The sequence below is a fragment of the Alligator sinensis genome, unplaced genomic scaffold (assembly GCF_000455745.1).
Source record: "Alligator sinensis unplaced genomic scaffold, ASM45574v1 scaffold1104_1, whole genome shotgun sequence".
Classification (NCBI taxonomy): domain Eukaryota; kingdom Metazoa; phylum Chordata; order Crocodylia; family Alligatoridae; genus Alligator; species Alligator sinensis.
In genome coordinates, this window is record NW_005843032.1 from 193,892 (window position 1) to 211,596 (window position 17,705).

Here is a 17,705-nt window from a genome sequence, read left to right on the forward strand (position 1 = left end):
CCACATCCGGTGCACCGCCACCCCTCCTGCCATGTCAGTGTGCCGGGGGACAGGGAGGGGGGCCCCAGGCACACTGGGGAAAGGGTGCTATGCCCCGGGATTGGGGGCTCAACGGCACAGGCTGCTTTGCCCCGGGCTGTGGGGGCTTGGCGAAACTGGAAGTGCCATGGCGGGCACTTCTGGTTTCTCTTTTGCTACGTCAACTGGCATGCTGGTTAGTAGAGCATGCCAGTTTGTAAGGTGCCAGATAACGCGGCTTTTACTATACTACTACAGCCATGCACCCCACTACAGAAGAGGACAAAAACCCGCACAGTCGGTACCAATCTGACCATGGGATAAAAATTTCTTCCTGACCCCAAATATGGTGATCAGGCCATGGGGAGGATATGGATACTTAATGAGTGCAAAGAGACACCCGAAAGACAAAAATAACCAAAAGACACTTGACAGTAAGACCCATTGAAGAAATTGTGATAATAAATTTTTAAATTCTATTTATTTAAATAAATACAATTGAGGTGATCAGGTGATCTTGTCCCCTGAGCAGAGGGACAAAACCCTCAAGGCAGGAATTTCAGGGTTTAAATGCTAGCAGGAATATTGGCGTTTCTTCCTCACAATCCCATATCTTGGCTGCAGCCAATACACGCCCTTTCTGAGGAAAGCATTAAACAAACCCTGATATAAGCAGCAGCAGGAGGGGAAAACATTTCCCTCTCAGCCCTGTGAGGTAACCAGCAAAGCCCAGAAGCATGCAAAATCCCTATAGTAGAGCATAGGCATACCTGCTACTTTGCTGTGTTTTAATAAAGTGTGTGTGTGTGTGTGTGTGTGTGTGTGTGTGTGTGTGTGTCTGTGTGTGTGTGTGTGTGTGTGTGAGGGTGGGTTTCAGGAGCTTTAGGAAGGTGTGAGAAACATGAGCCAATGAAGTGCTTTGTCTTGAGGTGAGGCTATTGGGGGGAACAGAAAGGAGGCACCACACTATCCTTTTAGTGCAGAACACAAAAAGGAGAAGCATAGTCAGTCTGTGGGCAGTGATATGACAAAAAGACTCCAAGCTTGAGCACTTGTGCCACATGCACACTCATAGCAAGCATGTGCATATGAGCTTTCACTCAATGAAGATCCCACACAGCCTGAAAACTTAACATTCAAATATCACAATATCTGGCTTTCATGAAAAAATGAAGGGCATTAGGAATTCTTTTGAACAGCACTTAGCAAGGGACAACTTAGGAATAAAATGAATTTTCAGAATGACACCAGCTGTAGGACAAAAGAAAATGTCCTTTTCTTTAAACCACACACACACACACACACACACACACACCTGCCAGTTTAATATTTCATCTTCTCTCTCTCAGTGGCCACGTCTACATGATATGCTGACTATGCAGTTGCTTGATACTACTACTGCACAGCAGTGTCACGTGGCAACAACCATGACATGACACTACTGCGCAGTACTATCCAAGGTACTGAGCAACAGCCTCACAAAAAAGCCATTTGGCAGTGCTGCTGTGCAGTAACTTGGGTTACTGTGCAGTCTTTTAGTACTTGATAAACAAGTACTAAATGACTGTGTAGTAACGACTGCTCAGTCAGTGTTTTGTGTAGATGCGGTCAGTGTTTCCAAAATATATACTGCAGTTTTTTAAATGGCAACCAAAAGATACACTTGACAGTAAGAGCCTCAAAGAAATCACGATAATAATTTTTAAAGAATTTATTTAAATAAATACAGTTTTGCCTTCCTATTTGCTTTCTAGTTATTGAGGCTTTGTGGTAGCTTCAGAAAGCAGGTCAAGCTTTCCAGGACTAAAAACAGGACTGTTAGACTTTTTAAAAAATGACAGCTGAGATTTTTACAGTGTCACTTGTCTCCAGGAGTCTTGGGAGTTTATATTAAAACATCCAGTTGGGACAGGCTAGTAATTTTACCATGAAAGTTGGCAAAACTTAAGCCATACTTTTTTTTTTTTAATAGCATTCACTTGCAATCTATTTGAAAGCTTTATCTGAAACACACAGCTCATTTTTTTGCACTAATTAAGTGCTCATGTTCTTCCCAGCAAAGTAAGCATTTGAGATTGGAATCAACCCTCACTGTTTCAGTCCTGCCATTGACTTGTGTGTGTTTGGAGATTGCCTTTATTGACTGAAACTAACAACAAAATAATTTGCTATTGCGTAACAAAAACTCATACATCCTACAATGCAAAATGGGATATTTTGTATAGATTTTATAGACTGCTGCACCATTGAAGTAAAAGAGCATTTTGCCACTGACTTAAGTAAGAGACATGCTGCATCTTTAGCAGAGTGGTTCTCAGCCTTTTTGGACTGAAGGCACACCTCACTGAGTGGCACCCAGTTCCAAAAACTTATTTACAGATTACAGTGATTGCCTCCTTGCAGACTGGCCAGGCAGTGAGGGTAAGAGATCAGCTAGGCAGGGACAAGCCCAAGCCTGCACTTATCTGTTCATCTCCTCACACCTCACAGCACCCTTCAAAGGAACTGCACAGCACTCTGGTTGAGAATTACTTATACAGCAAAGAGTATTTCATTCCTGACAGTAATTTTACTATGGAAATGCTGAACATATTGGAGGGAGCAACATTTAGAAACAGAAAAGTTTTTTGAAATATATTACTGAGTAGAGTATGGAAAACCTTTTATAGTTCCCTTCTTATCTCACTTGAGGGACTTTATACACCATTACTTAAAAATCACTGGCAATTTTGGGTTCAGTACTCTAGGAATTAATATGCACCATATGAAAAATGTAAACTCCAGCTAATGCCATATTTTATATAAAGCTTCAGTTTACAGGCACTTAAAGGGGGTCTAATAATTCAGCTCGACTTAAAATTGGACTCAATATTTTGTCAGATAAACGTGAGAAGAAAGTTGAAAATTATCTAGGAACAACATGCACAGTTAGAAATGGGGAACTGCTGAAAATGTATTATAAGGAGTGCCATTTTGGAATGAGTTAATATCTTGAAAGCTGTTGGTTAGGCATTTAGGGGTGCAACTACAAAGGGACTTGGGGGATGCATCACTCAACCTTTAGGGGTACCTGCTGCAATCCTGGACCCAGCTAGGCACCTAATTCTGCCCAGGTGTTACATGGGGAGTCTGGGTGCCTAAGAATGGGATACATATACAGCAACATTGTGAGCAGGAAGCTGTCTCAACATTTTCTATTGGATAGCATAGCAAACAAGTGATCCTATTCTTTGCTGCTATTTAGCCACCTAAGTTTTTCCTGGAGTTAGCCACTAAATCCTTGTGAAAGAGAACAGCACGATTCTCCCAACACACATGCACTCTTTTAAACCTAGGTGCTGTAACACTCACTAGCAAGATGGGGGGAATGCATTTTCAAATTCCTTTTCTGCCTTATTGGAACAGAGACTCAAATAAATTCAAAGCAACCGTTCAATGTCACTATTTCATATTCTGAGAGGACTATTTTCTCATGCTTTCCTATAAAAAACACTCCTCTTTGTGGAAATATGGTCATTGGAGCATGAATGGAAACCTCCCTTTCACATATCCCAAGCAGTATCCTAAGCACTGGACTACTGAGACCCACACGGTCTCTCATTCTCTACTATCATGGGAGGATGCTTACTCCAACAGGTGTACTGAAAAAAGTATCTACCGGATTGTACCTGCAGGTGAGGTAAGCAGGCAACATCTACTTTGAGACACCAGGATTTAGCCTCCAAGCAGCTCAGATGCATCAGGATATAGACAGGGTTTGCACATATCCACAGGCAGAAATTTAGGCACTTGCATGATTAGGTAGAGCTGAGAAGGATGGTATTCTGAAGATCTAAACAATGAAACCTAGGTTCCTAAGTACTTAAAGTAACAGTTATGTACCAAAGCCCCTTTGGTTTTGGTTCACTAACTTAAAAAAAATGCATGCACCTTTTTGCATAAGTTCTCTGTCTGTTGCTGTAGCTTGTATTCAAGCAAGCTTCCTATTGAAATCATCAGGAATTTTGTTTGGGTAGAGAGTGCAAGATTGAGCCCTGGATACAACACAGGAAAATCTACAGTCAATCAAATCACATTTTTCTTGTTTGGTTATACGGAAATCCATAAATGAAATATGTAACATCAGTGACAATCTTCCAGCAACCATTTCTACAGAACATTTCTTTTTACTATGAATTGTCAGAGGACTGCTTATTGAACTACATGTAATTTTTTATAATTAATGAGTCACTAAATATGTAAAATTTTCTAGTCATTTTTTTGTGATTTTTCGAACCGTGCCAAAAAAGCCTTCCACATGCTCCCTGGTATTTGTTGATGTCTGTGTATCAGATTTTGGAGCGCAGTCTTTGTCTGTTAAAGGAAAAAGAAAGAGACAGTTAAACTTTTATGAGTCTTGACATTATGCAGCCATGCATATAGTAGAGCCCCAACTTCCTTTTGCAACCTTGATATGAGGAGTTGCGGGAGGGTGGGAATTATTGGGAAAATGTGCATGTGCTAGTTGTCTCTATAGAATTTTTTTAATGAAAAAGAATTACAACGATAATTTTGGAGAGCACATAAGCAGCTGCATAACTGTCATTATGGGTTTTCAAGACATGGTAACATTATGTGCATACATACTTTGGGTTTTCTAATTCTCATTGAAACTGTCTAGTAATAAGGCTTTGTGAGGTCAGTACCCAGATCTTCCAGAAGTCAAAGTTATGGAAATCAGGTGAGCAGCTCCCTCAGCTTGGGAGAACTTTACAAGGAAAATCCTTTGAAAAAGACTTGGCACTAACTACAGAGATCAAGGCCTGCCTAAACAGTTCCCCTGATGAAAGAGAAGGGGCCTGACTGGCTCTACAGCTAAATTCCTCTGAAAAGTCTGTTTTCTCAAGAACAGTTCTTACAATCAGAGCAGGCTGAGGAAAAGGGGGTGTCTAGAATGAAAAATTTAATTCCTAGTTTTGTAGAACTGATTGAAGTAAATATTTGTAAAAGAGCATGAACTAGAAGCTGTAATACGGTAAGGTACAGCTAAGGTACAGCTTTAATAGACTTCTTAAGAGTTGTCAACTGTCAGTAAACTTGCTGACCATCACTAGAGAAAACAGGCTAAGAATGGCTATCAGCAGGGATCCTGATTTTCTCTGAACCCCTGCCCCCCCCCCACACACACACACACAATTCTCTGCTAAAAAATACCAAATTCTCTGCTAAAAAACTCAAAATCTGCAATTAAACTTAAAGGTCCCCCACAGCCCCCTCCCCCCCGGCCCTGCTGGTGCCCCTCACTCCCCACCCACAGCCCTGCTCCCCCAGCCATGCCGGAGGGGGCCCTCAACTGCCAGGCTATGGACCTGGGTCCACAGACCCTATGCAGGCCCTGCCACCACGCGCACTCCCAGGGTGGAGACCCACATCCCCCAGATCTGTAGACAGGGCAGGTGCAGGCGCAGGCTGCAGGCTCAAGCTCCCACCCTGCTTCCCTCCCCCGGGGATTCCAGAGCCTGGCACGCATGATCCGGTGTGACCGGGGATAGCAGGGCCATGCAGGGATCTCCTTGTTCTGCTCTCCCCCGCCCACGCCCTGACCACACACCTCCTGCTTCTGCTGCTGCTTTGAGGGGTGCAGTCCCATGGTGCTGCCTTCACTACAGCCCCATGTCCAGGAGGCACATCGCCAGGGCAGTGCAGGGTGAGCGGCAGTAAGTAGATCCCCGTGTGGCTCTGCTGCTGTCTGCCGTGCCAGGTTGTGCCTGCTGGGCTCTGGAGGCAGGGAAGCAGGGAACAGTGGAGCTGTGCAGAGGAGCTGCTAGCCACTGTTCCCTACCACTCTGCTTCTCTCCCCCAGGGCCTCCAGAGCCCAGCAGGCATGACTGGGCATGGCAGAAAACAGCGGATCCATGTGGGGATCTCTTTGCCACTGCTTACCACCAGTGCAAGGGGCTGCATTGAGGGCAGTGACAAGGAGCTCATTGCAAAATGGCAAAATCCATGGGTTTCTCTTGTAAAACGAGAAATCCGTGTTTGCTTCTGGTTTACTCCATTTTTCCATGGGAAGTGGGAAACCCGGATCCCTAACTATCAGTAAATGCTAGGAAACCAGGATGTGGGATGTCTTGCCTAGTAGTAAGACCTGAAGCATAGGTGCAGCCCAGATCAACTCCACAGGGAGGTGGGGGCTGCAGTAGGGTCTTGCATCAGAACTGGAGTTGAATGTAACAGGGGCTCAGGCAGAAGCCCCATTACTAGGGTAGCCATGGGAGTGGGTAACCATAGCGGGTACCTTACACAGGTGGGGGGAATCACACACTGGGGAGAGATCAGGATAATTAACTCGCCATGGCCAGTATAAACCTGGCGACGAGCAAGCACACCTTGCTTCCGGGTACTGGAGGAAGAACAGCGAATCGCAAGATAAGAAAGAGAGAGAGAAGCCCAATCACCCACCAAAAAGGGGCTGAGACTACCAACCCCAGGATGCCACAGCTGGCTAATAAGGAGAGGGGTACTCACCCGAGGGGCCTGCCACCACGCGCACTCCCGGGGGGGAGATAGCCCTGGGAAGAGTCGGGGCTCGGGGGATTGTCGGGCCATGAAGAACCCCGAGGTAAAGGTATTTGGGACAACACAGGCAGCTAAGGCTGTGCAGTGCCGGCTGCACTACTGGATAGCTAAGAGCTGAGCCAGCTCCACCATTAGACACGGCAAGTAACTGCGAAGGCAGCTCTCTGATCACTACTTGTAGAGGTGCAGGGAATGCGCCCTGCTGATGACTTAATTAACCGGGAAGACGCCACTTGAACTAAGAATAGTCTAATAGCATCTGGGGCATGCCCCAGCCAGGGGGGTTATCGGCTCAACTACAGAGTTTCCCTTGCTAATGAGGTAATTGGTGAGGTGAATACCACTTTGTAACTGCTTGCTAAATAAAAATCAGTACCATGTGAATTATCATCTGGGAGGTCTGTGATGTTTTCCTCACCCCTAAAGAATGTAACTGAACCTTTTTTTCTTTTCAATCGAAGTTGTGGCAGGTGAGTTCAGAGGGGGAAACAAGGTAGATCCAGCTGCCCTCCTACATTGGAAGCCAGAGCCAAAGTCAGAACAGGCCAAGGACAGAAGCCATAGCTGGAGACAGGGTAAGCCAAGGCTTAACCAGGATCACAAATCAAAAGACAGTGCTGAAGGTCAAACCAGAACCAAAAGCAGACAACTGGAATCAAGGAATGCCACAGATCTTACCACAATACCAACAAGGAAGTGCATGGAAGGCTGGGAGCAAGAACTTTTGAATTTGCTAAGACAAGGATAGATCTGGCTTTTAGTGGGTAGAGTAGCTGGGGCCTGCTGCCTGCAGCTGCAGGTGGCTGGCTACCTGGATTGCCTTATTCAACCCAGCTGGGACCAGGCCATGTCTCTGGGGTTGCATCAGGTAGCACCTGTTGCATCAGGTAGCACCTGTTCATCAGATGACTAACCCTAATATCCTTATTGCAGCCAGCTGGGTACAGCCCCTAAAGGCAAGTGTGTCTTCTCTTCCAGGTTGGCTGATCTCATACGGTGTGCTTTATACTAGCTCTGCCAGGCGATTGGGCCACAGGAGGACACATCCCAGCCAAGACAGGTGATGAGCACAAGAAGTACCCAGATAGGTGATAAGGGTTTGGAAAGCCCTAAGAATTGGGGGGGGGAGGAGACATGCACCGATAGTGTAAAGGCATTTAAGGCCTCCTAATGCTCAAAGTATGGAGAATAAGCAGGAGGAACTCGCCCTCCAGATACCTGGTACAAACCCAGACATAGTAGGGCTCACTGAAACCTGGTGGACTTCAACTCATGATTGGGTGGTAAACATTAAGGGCTACAGACTATACAGGTGGGACAGAATGGGGAGGAAAAGCAGAGGTGTGGCACTCTATGTCAAAGAGCAATACATGTCCTCAACTAACAGGATGGGGTCAGAGGAGGGGCAGACTGAAGTGCTCTGGGTCAGAATACAAGGGGGACCAGGGGAAAGGAACTTAATGGTGGGGTCTACTACAGACCACCCAACCAGGGGGAAGAGCTGGACCAGGAATTCTTGGGTCAGCTCGCGGAGGCAGTTAAGTCAAGGGATGTGGTCATCATGGGTGATCTAAACTACCCAGACATTTGCTGGGAGGAGCAGTCAACCAGGTTCCTTGCTGAGATACAAGACCTCCACCTAACCCAGAAGATGCACAGTCCCACCAGGGGGAATGCCCTGCTGGACCTGGTCCTGGCCACAGGCAATGACTTAGTGAGGGGACTCCAGGTTCTTGACCAACCTGGGCGATAGCGATCATCACCTACTGGAATTCACCATCCAGCACAGGGTGTCAAGGGCCTGCAGCAAGGCAGCAGCCCTGGACTTCAGGAGGGATGACTTCAATGAGTTGAGGAGATTGGTAGGAGAGGCATTGCGGTCCCGAGAGTAGGGGAACTAGGTGTCCAAGATGAGTGGTCCTTCCTTAAGGAGACGATCCTCCGAGCCCAAGGGGCGACAGTCCCAACGTGAGTCAAAGCAGGAAAAAGTGCTCAAAAGCTCCCTTGGCTCACCAGAGGCATTCAGGAATGTCTGAAAGCCAAAAAGGAGGCATACATCTAGTGGAAGGGGGGGCTATCACCAAAGAGGATTATACCTTCATAGCATGAGTCTGTAGGGAGGCTGTTAGGAAGGCTAAGGCAGAGACAGAACTAGGGCTAGCAACAAGGATCAAGGACAGAAAAAAGTCTTTTTTTTTTAAATACATAGGGAGTAAAAAGAAGGCACTAGGCAACGTCAGGCCCCTGCAGGATATGCTTGGCAATCTGGTGGTTGCACAACATGGAAAAGCAGACCTTTTTAACAAATTCTTTGCCTCCATTTTTCTGAGCAGGGACCAAGGCATCTCCCCCACCTGGATTCAGGAGGGACTCCACCAGGCCTTGGGTCAGGGAGGACCAAGTTAGGGAACTTCTGGAGGGGCTGGACTTGTTAAAATCAGCAGGTCCAGATGCTCTCCACCCCAGGGTGCTGAGGGTATTGGCAGGGGTCATCGCGGGGCCCCTGGCATAGCTTTACAAGTACTCATGGTGCTCTGGCCAGGTGCCTTAAAACTGGAAGAAGGCCAATGTGATCCCAATTTTCAAAAAGGGAGGAAGGAGGATGCAGGCGACTATAGGCCCATTAGTCTTACCTCAGTCCTGGGGAAGGTCTTTGAAAAAATTATCCACGAGCACATCTGGGAGGGACCAGCAGGTGGGGAGGATGCTCAAGGGCAACCAGCATGGTTTCATTAAGGGCAGGTTCTGTCAGACCAATCTGATAGCCTTCTACGATCAGGTCACAAAATCATTGGACACAGGTGTCGCGGTCAATGTAGCCTTTCTGGACTTCAGGGAGGCCTTTGACTCTGTCTCCCACCCCATTCTCATTAAAAAGCTAGGTGACTGTGGCATTGTCAGATGGGTCTCAAATTAGCTAGGGAGCCGCACCCAGTGGATGGATCATATTCGACCTGGAGGGAGGTGGGCAGGGGAGGTGCCCAGGGCTCAGTCCTCGGGCCTGTACTGTTCAATTTCTTTATTAGTGACTTGGACAAGGGGGTGAAAAGCACCCTGTTCAAATTCACTGACAACACCAAGATTTGGGGCAAGGTGGGCATGACAAAAGGGAGGAACAAGATACAACTGGACCTGGACAGGTTATGGGGTGGGTGAATGTGAATAGGATGGGATTCAATACTGACATGTACAGGGTACTGCACTTAGGCAGAAAGAACCAACATCATACCTACAGGCTGGCGTACTCCCTTCTCGAAAGCACAGCGGCAGAAAGAGATCTTGGAGTCAATATTGATTCTAAAATGAACATGGGCCGCCAATGTGAGGACGCGGTCAGTAAAGCTAACAGCACCTTGTCATGCATCCACAGATGCATCACGAGCAGGTCCAAGGAGGTGATCCTCCCCCTCTATGTGACACTGGTCAGGCCACAGTTGTAGTACTGTATCCAGTTCTGGGCACCGCACTTCAGGAGGGATGAGGCCAGCAGCTAGAGGGTCCAGAGGAGAGCCACTCACATGATCCAGGGCCAACAGGGCAGGGCCTACGAGGAGAGGCTATGGGACCTGAACCTGTTCAGCCTTCACAAGAGAAGGCTGAGAGGGGATCTAGTGGCCGTCTATAAACTTACCAGAGGGGAATGGGTGAGACCCTGTTCCCCCAAGCACCTCCCGGAGTAACAAGGAATAACGGCCACAAATTGATTGAGAGTAGGTTCAGGCTAGACTTCAGGAGGCACTACTTCACAGTCAGGGTAGCCAGGATCTGGAACCAGCTTCCAAGAGAAGTGGTGCTGGCTCCTACCTTAGGGGTCTTTAAAAGGAGGCTTGATAACTACCTAGCTGGGGTCATATGAGCTTAAACTTAGTAGGGGCCATATGAGCCCAGTAATCATTCCTGCCCAGGGCAGGGGGTCGGACTTGATGATATGCTAAGGTCCCCTCCGTCCCTACGTCTATGAACCTATATGGTTATGCTCTGGTCCCTGTAATCATCAGTGAAGACACTAAGCAGCTGCAACTTGATGGAAACTCTGACAGACAGAGAACAGCAGCACCAACTTGTGTCTGAGTGGGAGCACAGCACCATGAAGGGAGTGGTCTCTCAGGTGTGTGCTGCTGGCGAGTTGAGCACCACAGTGCAGGGTGCAGTAAGGTCATCAGAGGGTGACTATGTTGGGGGTCTGACAAGAAGGACAGCACAATTTAAGACCATTGCTGCAGTCAAGCAGGGGTCCAGCCAAGGAAAACATTTTAATACCAAGTTTTTCCTGAGAACAAACTTTCTTTTTTTCATCGTGGTTGATGCTTAACTCCTAAACTTGAACCCAGCCCTGCTAATGGGACCTGGAATAAGAGCTGTATTTACATTATGTAAAACATACCAGGAAAAAGATATTTCAGTAAAACAAGTTTGGCTGTCAGTCAAAAGCTCGCAGATTGTCAGTAAAAAACCCCCAACAAAACCTTGCATTGCCAACCCTCTCCCTAATAAGCCCACAGCTTGCAGCAGTGGGCACCTTTCTCAACTTTTGCCCCCAATCTCTACTGGACAGCAATCTGACACTTCAGGCAAATATGCCCAGCTATATTTGAAGCCAGTATGCTGAATTTTGTACAATTCACATAGACTAGAGTCCACAGAACTGAAACCAGCATAAACCACAGGATGGCAGATTTTGGTCTGGGTAAAGTACTAATAGTAGCTTTTATGCCAAATACCTGAACATGCATCTTAAAACTTAAAGCATATGAATGGGCCTAAACCTCGGTTCCTCATAGCTATTTAAGCAAATAATTGCCACCCGTTTCAACAGATTAAACTATTTTCAAGCATTTGTCTGACCCAGGGCTAGGCAGTCTTGACACTCAGACTAGCTAACTTGAAAACTTTAATAAACATGCTGCTTAACACTGAACTTTTCAGCCTCAAAGCTATGGTGACTGAACTGACAGAAGACAAGGAAGACAGAAAATGAAGGAAAAGTTTATGATTTGAGCAGGACAGGAAAAAAAACAACCAACCACCAAAACCCCTGGCAACACAATATCCCTAGCAGATCTTACAATCAACTACTTCGGGTGTGGTCCGAGAACAGGCTACCCAATTTCAAAGTGACTAGGGGCCACATGTCATGCAGGCTGCATCTGTGCAGGCTGAGGGGACCTTGGGCCCACACCCTGAATGGGTCTCCCACCACACTAAGTGCTGAGCTGCTGCAGTGCATGGACACCCCTTGCTCTGCCATGCCACACCAGTTGCCTCTCCCTTGTGCACAGGGACCCTGAGACTAGGGCTCTGTTAGTCCCACAGGAGTGATTTCTTGCCTTGACCTTCCTCCAGTGGCAGGGGCAGGAAACAAAAGCTGACAGAGGAAGGAGAAGCCTGGTGAGCGTAGTGACAGCAACCTCCACTGTGCTAAGAGGAGCAGCACCTGAGCAGGAGGTGGGCAGTAGCAAATTAACCCCTCTCAGGCCACACACAGCCCATGAGCCACTAGTGGGACAGACCTGATGTATCCCATAATTCAAACTCTAAGATAATTCCATAACAAAAAAAAGAAATAAAGACATAAATGTTTGGCCCCGGGAGCGGTGTGAGACACATGGGTGAAGGCCTGTTGCACCCCCGTACCCAAAGCCCCCCCAGTGACCTCCAGTGACCCCCAGCAGCATGTGGAGCCCCCCCTCCCCCCCCAGCGATCCCCAGCAGCCGCAGAGCACCCCGCTGAACCCAGCACAGCCAGAGGTAAGCAGGTCCCGTGGAGGGAGGGGCTAGCATAGATCAGCTGTAGGGAGGCAGCTGAGAGGAGCCGAGGAGGGTCTTGCCCCGCCCCAGCTCCTACTTCACCCAGGCCCCCAGGGAGCCATGCAACCGGAGCCTTGCGAACAGGCCATGCAAACAGGTGCACTTGTCTGCCCAGTGTGCAAGTTAGTGCGGGAGTTTGTGCAGGAGGGTGAGTGGGAGGACCCGAGGCCCTGCCAGTGAGTCCTAGGGAAGCTAGTCCCATCAGTAGCTGGCCTCCCAGTGACATGATGTGTATGGGCACACTCCGCAACCTGAGGGTCCCCTTGGAGTCTGCAGCCTCCCCCTCTGGCATCTCAGATGTCTCCATGCAGACGGAGCCCCTGGCTCTTGGCTGTGGGGGCTGCCTGGCACATTTCCAGGCTCCTGGGACCAGAAACATGGCTACCTCCCCTTGTGGGGTTTGCTGCACTTTGGAGTCTTTGGGGCACCAGGTAGGCAAGTTCCAGGCTGCAGTCCAGAGACTACTTGCCATCAGGGATGGCGAGCAGGAGATAGATTCCTACTGCCAGGCCCTTCACCCCCTGGAAGCAAAGTGTAGACCAAAGTCACCTTCCAGGACAAGGGAGGACTCCGGGGTCTCCCGTACTGTTCAGCCAGGGGGTTGGACCAAGGTGGTCAAGGGCCCCAAGGCCTGCTGCACCAAGGTTCCCTCCCCTCTGGAGCTTTGCAACAGGTACAAGCCTCTTGCAGCCCCAGTAGAGCCAGCAGAGATGCCAGCTCCTGCAGGCAAGGGAGGATCATCCACCCCTACTCTCCCTAAGATGAAGCGTAGAGTGCTCGTCATGGGAGACTCCCTCCTGAGTGGGACTGAAGGGGCAATCTGCTGCCCTGATCCCCTAGCCCAGGAGGTCTGCTACTTCCCAGGGGCCTGTAGCTGGGACGTAGCCGAGAGGATCCCAAAGATTCTCCAGCCCTCCAACCACTACCCTATGCTCCTTATCCATGTGAACGTGAATGACACAGCTCGGAGCAATCCCAATTAGGTCATGAGAGACTACAGGGCTCTGGGAGTGGGGTGGGGGTGCAGGTGGTCTTTTCCTTGCTCCTTCTGGTTGTGGGTCATGAGCTGAGAAGGGAGAGATGGGTTGAGGTAGTCAACCAGAGACTGTGGCACTAGTGTCATTGTGAAGGCTTTAGCTTCCATGATCACAGCCTGCTCTTTGGTGAGGGAGGCAGTGGGCTGCTGGGAAGAGACAGCCTCCACCTCACTTCACTGGGGAGGAGGCTTTTTTTAGCTAGACTTGCTGACCTGCTCAACTGGGCTTCAAACTGAGCCCACTGGGGGATGGGGGGAGTACCACCACTGCAAGCCCACTGGGCAGTTTTTGTAAACACAGCAGGCTAAGGTACTCAAGGGAACCCACCCCTACCCCAGCCCCAGAGTAATCTGTAAGAAAGGCAAGGGCCCTCAGTGGGATACTTATGTGCCTGTACACCAGTGCCAGGAGCCTGGGGAACAAACAGGAGGAAATGGTCCTCCTGCTAAACCAAAAGGATTACGATCTCATAGGGATAACAGAGACCTGGTGGGACTCCACCTATGACTGGGCCACAGGTATAGATGGCTATACCTTGTTGTGGGCAAAAGAGGCTGGCGGGTAGCTCTCTCTGTCAAGGAAAGCTATGTGTTCCTGCAAGCTGACATTGGCACCCAGGGGGGATGATTGGAGACTCTCTGGGTCAAAATCCATGGCAAACAAGGCACAGGGGACACAATGGTGGGGGTCTACTACAGACCTCCTAGCCAGGATCAAGAGCTTGATCCGGAATTTGCCAGGGAACTAGTTGAGGCTGCACACTCCCAGTGCATGGTTGTCATGGGAGATTTCAACTACCCTGACATCTCATGGGAAGAGCACTTGGCCACATCTGAATGGTCGCAAAGCTTCCTCATGTATGTGGATGAGCTCTATCTGACTCAAGAAGTCTATGGACCAACGAGAGGCAAAGCACTGCTCAACCTGGTGCTGGCAATGGGGGATGACTTAATCAGTGACCTAACAATTGAAGGGAAGCTGGGAGACAGCAACCATGAGCTGATCACCTTCACCATCCACCGTAAAGCAGGCAAGTCAGTCAGCAAAGCAGAAGTCCTTGACTTAAGGAAAGCTGACTTTAACAAGTTCAGGACACTTGTTGGCGAGGCCCTAAGGGACCATGACCCAAAGGGGAGGGGAGGTCAGGAAGAGTGGATGCTCCTCAAGGGAGCGATCCTGAAAGCACAAGCAATGTCTATCCCGTCACGGAGAAAAGGCAGCAAAAGGGCAGAGCAGCCCTCTTGGCTCTTCAGGGAACTAGCGGACCTCCTGCATCTAAAAAGAAAGGTCTATAAAGGATGGAAGGCTGTATCCACCCCAAAGGAGGAGTACTCTGCACTGGTCTGGACCTGTAGGGAGCAAACCAGGAAAGCCAAGGCTGTGACTGAACTCCAACTGACTACGCATATCAAGGACAATAAAAGGTCCTTTTTTAGATATGTGGGGCGCCAGAGGAAAAGCAAGGGTAACATTGGACCCCTGCTAAACCATATGGGTTAACTGACAACCAACGCCCAGGAAAAAGCCAAACTGCTCAACAGATATTTTGAGTTGGTTTTTCACCAGCCCCAAGGGATGGCCCTGCCCAAAACGGTATGGGATGGCTAGGGTGAGGGAGAACTATTACCCAACATCAATGTTGACCATGTAAAGGAATACCTTGAGAGGCAGGACACCTTCAAGTCAGCTGGCCCAGACAGCTTACATCCCAGGGCACTTAAGGAGCTGGCAAGCATCATAGCTCTGCCACTGGCATGGATCTTCGACAACTCGTGGTGCTCAGGCAAAGTGCCTGAGGATTGGAAGAAGGCCAATGTGGTGCCTGTCTTCAAGAAAGGGAGGAAAGTAGATCCAGAGAACTACAGGCCCATCAGCCTGACCTCCATCCCCAGGAAGATCTTGTAGAAAATCATCAAAGAGACCATTCTTGACAAACTGGCTGAAGGCAACTTCTTGAGGGATAGCTATCACGAGTTTTTTGTGGGTAGATCCTGCCTAACCAATCTCATCTCTTTCTATGACCAGGTGACATATCACCTGAATAAGGGAGAAGAGATTGACGTCATATATCTCAACTTTAAAAAAGCTTTCAATCTGGTATCCCACGACTGTCTTAAAGAAATATTGGTCAACTGCGGCCTCGGCTACATCACAGTCTGCTGGCTGGGGAATTGGCTTTGAGGTCGGACCCAGAGAGCGGTAGTTGATGGAAGTCAATCATCATGGTGCGCCGTGACCAGTGGGGTTCCCCAAGGCTCCGTCTTTGGGCCTATTGTTTTCAACATCTTCATTAATGATGTGGATGTTGATGTCAGGAGTGGACTGGCCAAGTTTGCTGATGACACCAAACTTTGGGGTAAAGTGTCCACATCTGAGGACAGGATGGTGATCCAGGCCAAACTTGACAGGCTTGGAAAATGGGTGGATGAAAACCTGATGGCCTTCAACTCTGAAAAATGCAAAGTACTCCACCTTGGGAAGAAAAACCCACAGCATGCTTATAGGCTCAGCAGTGCTATGCTTGCTAGCACCACAGCTGAAAGGGACTTGGGGGTCATGATTGACCACAAGATGAATATGAGCCACCAATGTGATGTTGCAGCCGGCTACAACCAAAACTCTGGCTTGCATCCATAGATGCTTCTCTAGCAAATGCCAGGATGTCATCCTTCCACTGTACTCAGCCTTAGTGAGGCCACAGCTGGAGTACTGTATCCAATTCTGGGCTCCACAGTTTAAAAAGGATGTGGAGAAGCTTGAGAGAGTCCGGAGGATAGACATGTGTATGATCAGAGGGCAGGAAAATAGACCTTATGATAAGAGGCTGACAGCTACGGGACTTTTCAGCCTGGTAAAGCACAGGCTCAGGGGGGACCTGGTCATTGCCTATAGGTATATAAAGGGTGTATATCAAGATCTGGGGGAACACCTGTTCACCAGAGAGCCCCATGAGATGACAAGGTCAAACAGACACAAACTTCTCCAAGACAATTTCAGGCTGGACATAAGGAAGAACTTCTTTACAGTCCGAGCCCCCAAGACCTGGAACAGACTGCCACCAGAGGTGGTGCAAGCACCTACTCTGGATTACTTTAAGAGTCAATTGGACGTTTATCTTGCTGGGGTCCTTTGACTCCTGCTGACTTCCTGCCCCTGGGGCTAGGGGCTGGGCCTTGTGGTCTTCTGAGGTCCCTTCCAGCCCTAATGTATATGAAATCTATGAAATACATGCACTTGTAACAGTCATTTGAAGGCAAGAGAAAATTAAGGTCAACATTAGAATGCAATTGATATTGCTAAAAGAACAAACCTACCTTTTCAGCTAGTTCCTCAGCAGTTATATTTGGATTATATGGAATGGGTTCTCCAACATGTGCACGGAGTTTGACTGGAAGCCCTCCATATGGTGGAATTAATGGCAATCGAATAATTTCAAATAACCACCTAGTTAATCCTGTGTGTTAGTTTAAAAGAAAAAAAAAGTCTCACAGCTTTAGAGGACTAAATTTATATTAAGTTTAACAAAAAACCAGGACTGCCAAATAACCTAAAGCTCAATGTTTCCCTCACAATCAAAAGGCAGGAGAGACTATTACCTTTGAGATTAACTGGTTCAAAGAGCATAACAGCTTTCAGAGATGAAAGCCCTCTTCATCAGATTCTATTATTTCACTTACCCTCTTAAGCTTTAGTTTGGGTATTTTAACTCGAAGGCTGCTGGCATCCAGTGTTGTGCAGCCGGCTTGAGTTTCATTTCAGTACCTTTACAATTCAACAATTCTTGCTTTAGTGTAGTGGCTCTCAAACTTTTTAGACTCAAGACACCCCTCCCTAACTTTTGTGAATTGAAGGCACCTCATTTAAAAAATGAACATATTTATTAGTTCAAGGCTTAACCCTTGCAGAGGGGCAGGGAAATAGCCAGGCTGGGACAAGCCTAAGCTTGAGATTATCTCCTTATTTCCTCAGATCTGGTTTACCTTCTTATACTTCGCAGCACCTTTCGCTAATTCTCCTGATAACTAGGGTTCTGGGTTTTCTGTTCACCATGGGAAAATGCAGATTTTCTCATTTTAAGGAGAAAAACATGGACATTCTCTTTTTAAGGAGAAAAACATAATATTTTTTCCTTTATAGGAAAAAAATGTGAGAAACAGCTGGTTTCATCTTGCAGCCTGAGTTCCAGCCTGTAAGAGACTGGGGGGGGAACATGAGGGGTGCAATCAGGCAGGGACCATCACATGCATGTGCATGCAGACACATGCACATGGCAGCCAGGCACCA

At 48.0% G+C, this 17,705-nt stretch overlaps 1 protein-coding gene across 1 annotated transcript in view; it reads right to left on the reverse strand.

The window, feature by feature from the left end:
• Positions 1-1,628: 1,628 nt before the first annotated feature.
• The window catches only part of LOC102384478 (transmembrane protein 68-like), a 47,051-nt gene continuing 30,974 nt past the window's right edge, over positions 1,629-17,705 (reverse strand). The window contains 2 exon segments of the mRNA XM_014526353.1: positions 1,629-4,371; positions 16,736-16,875. Coding sequence (XP_014381839.1) covers positions 4,267-4,371; positions 16,736-16,875 — 245 coding nt within the window. The 3' untranslated portion in view covers positions 1,629-4,266.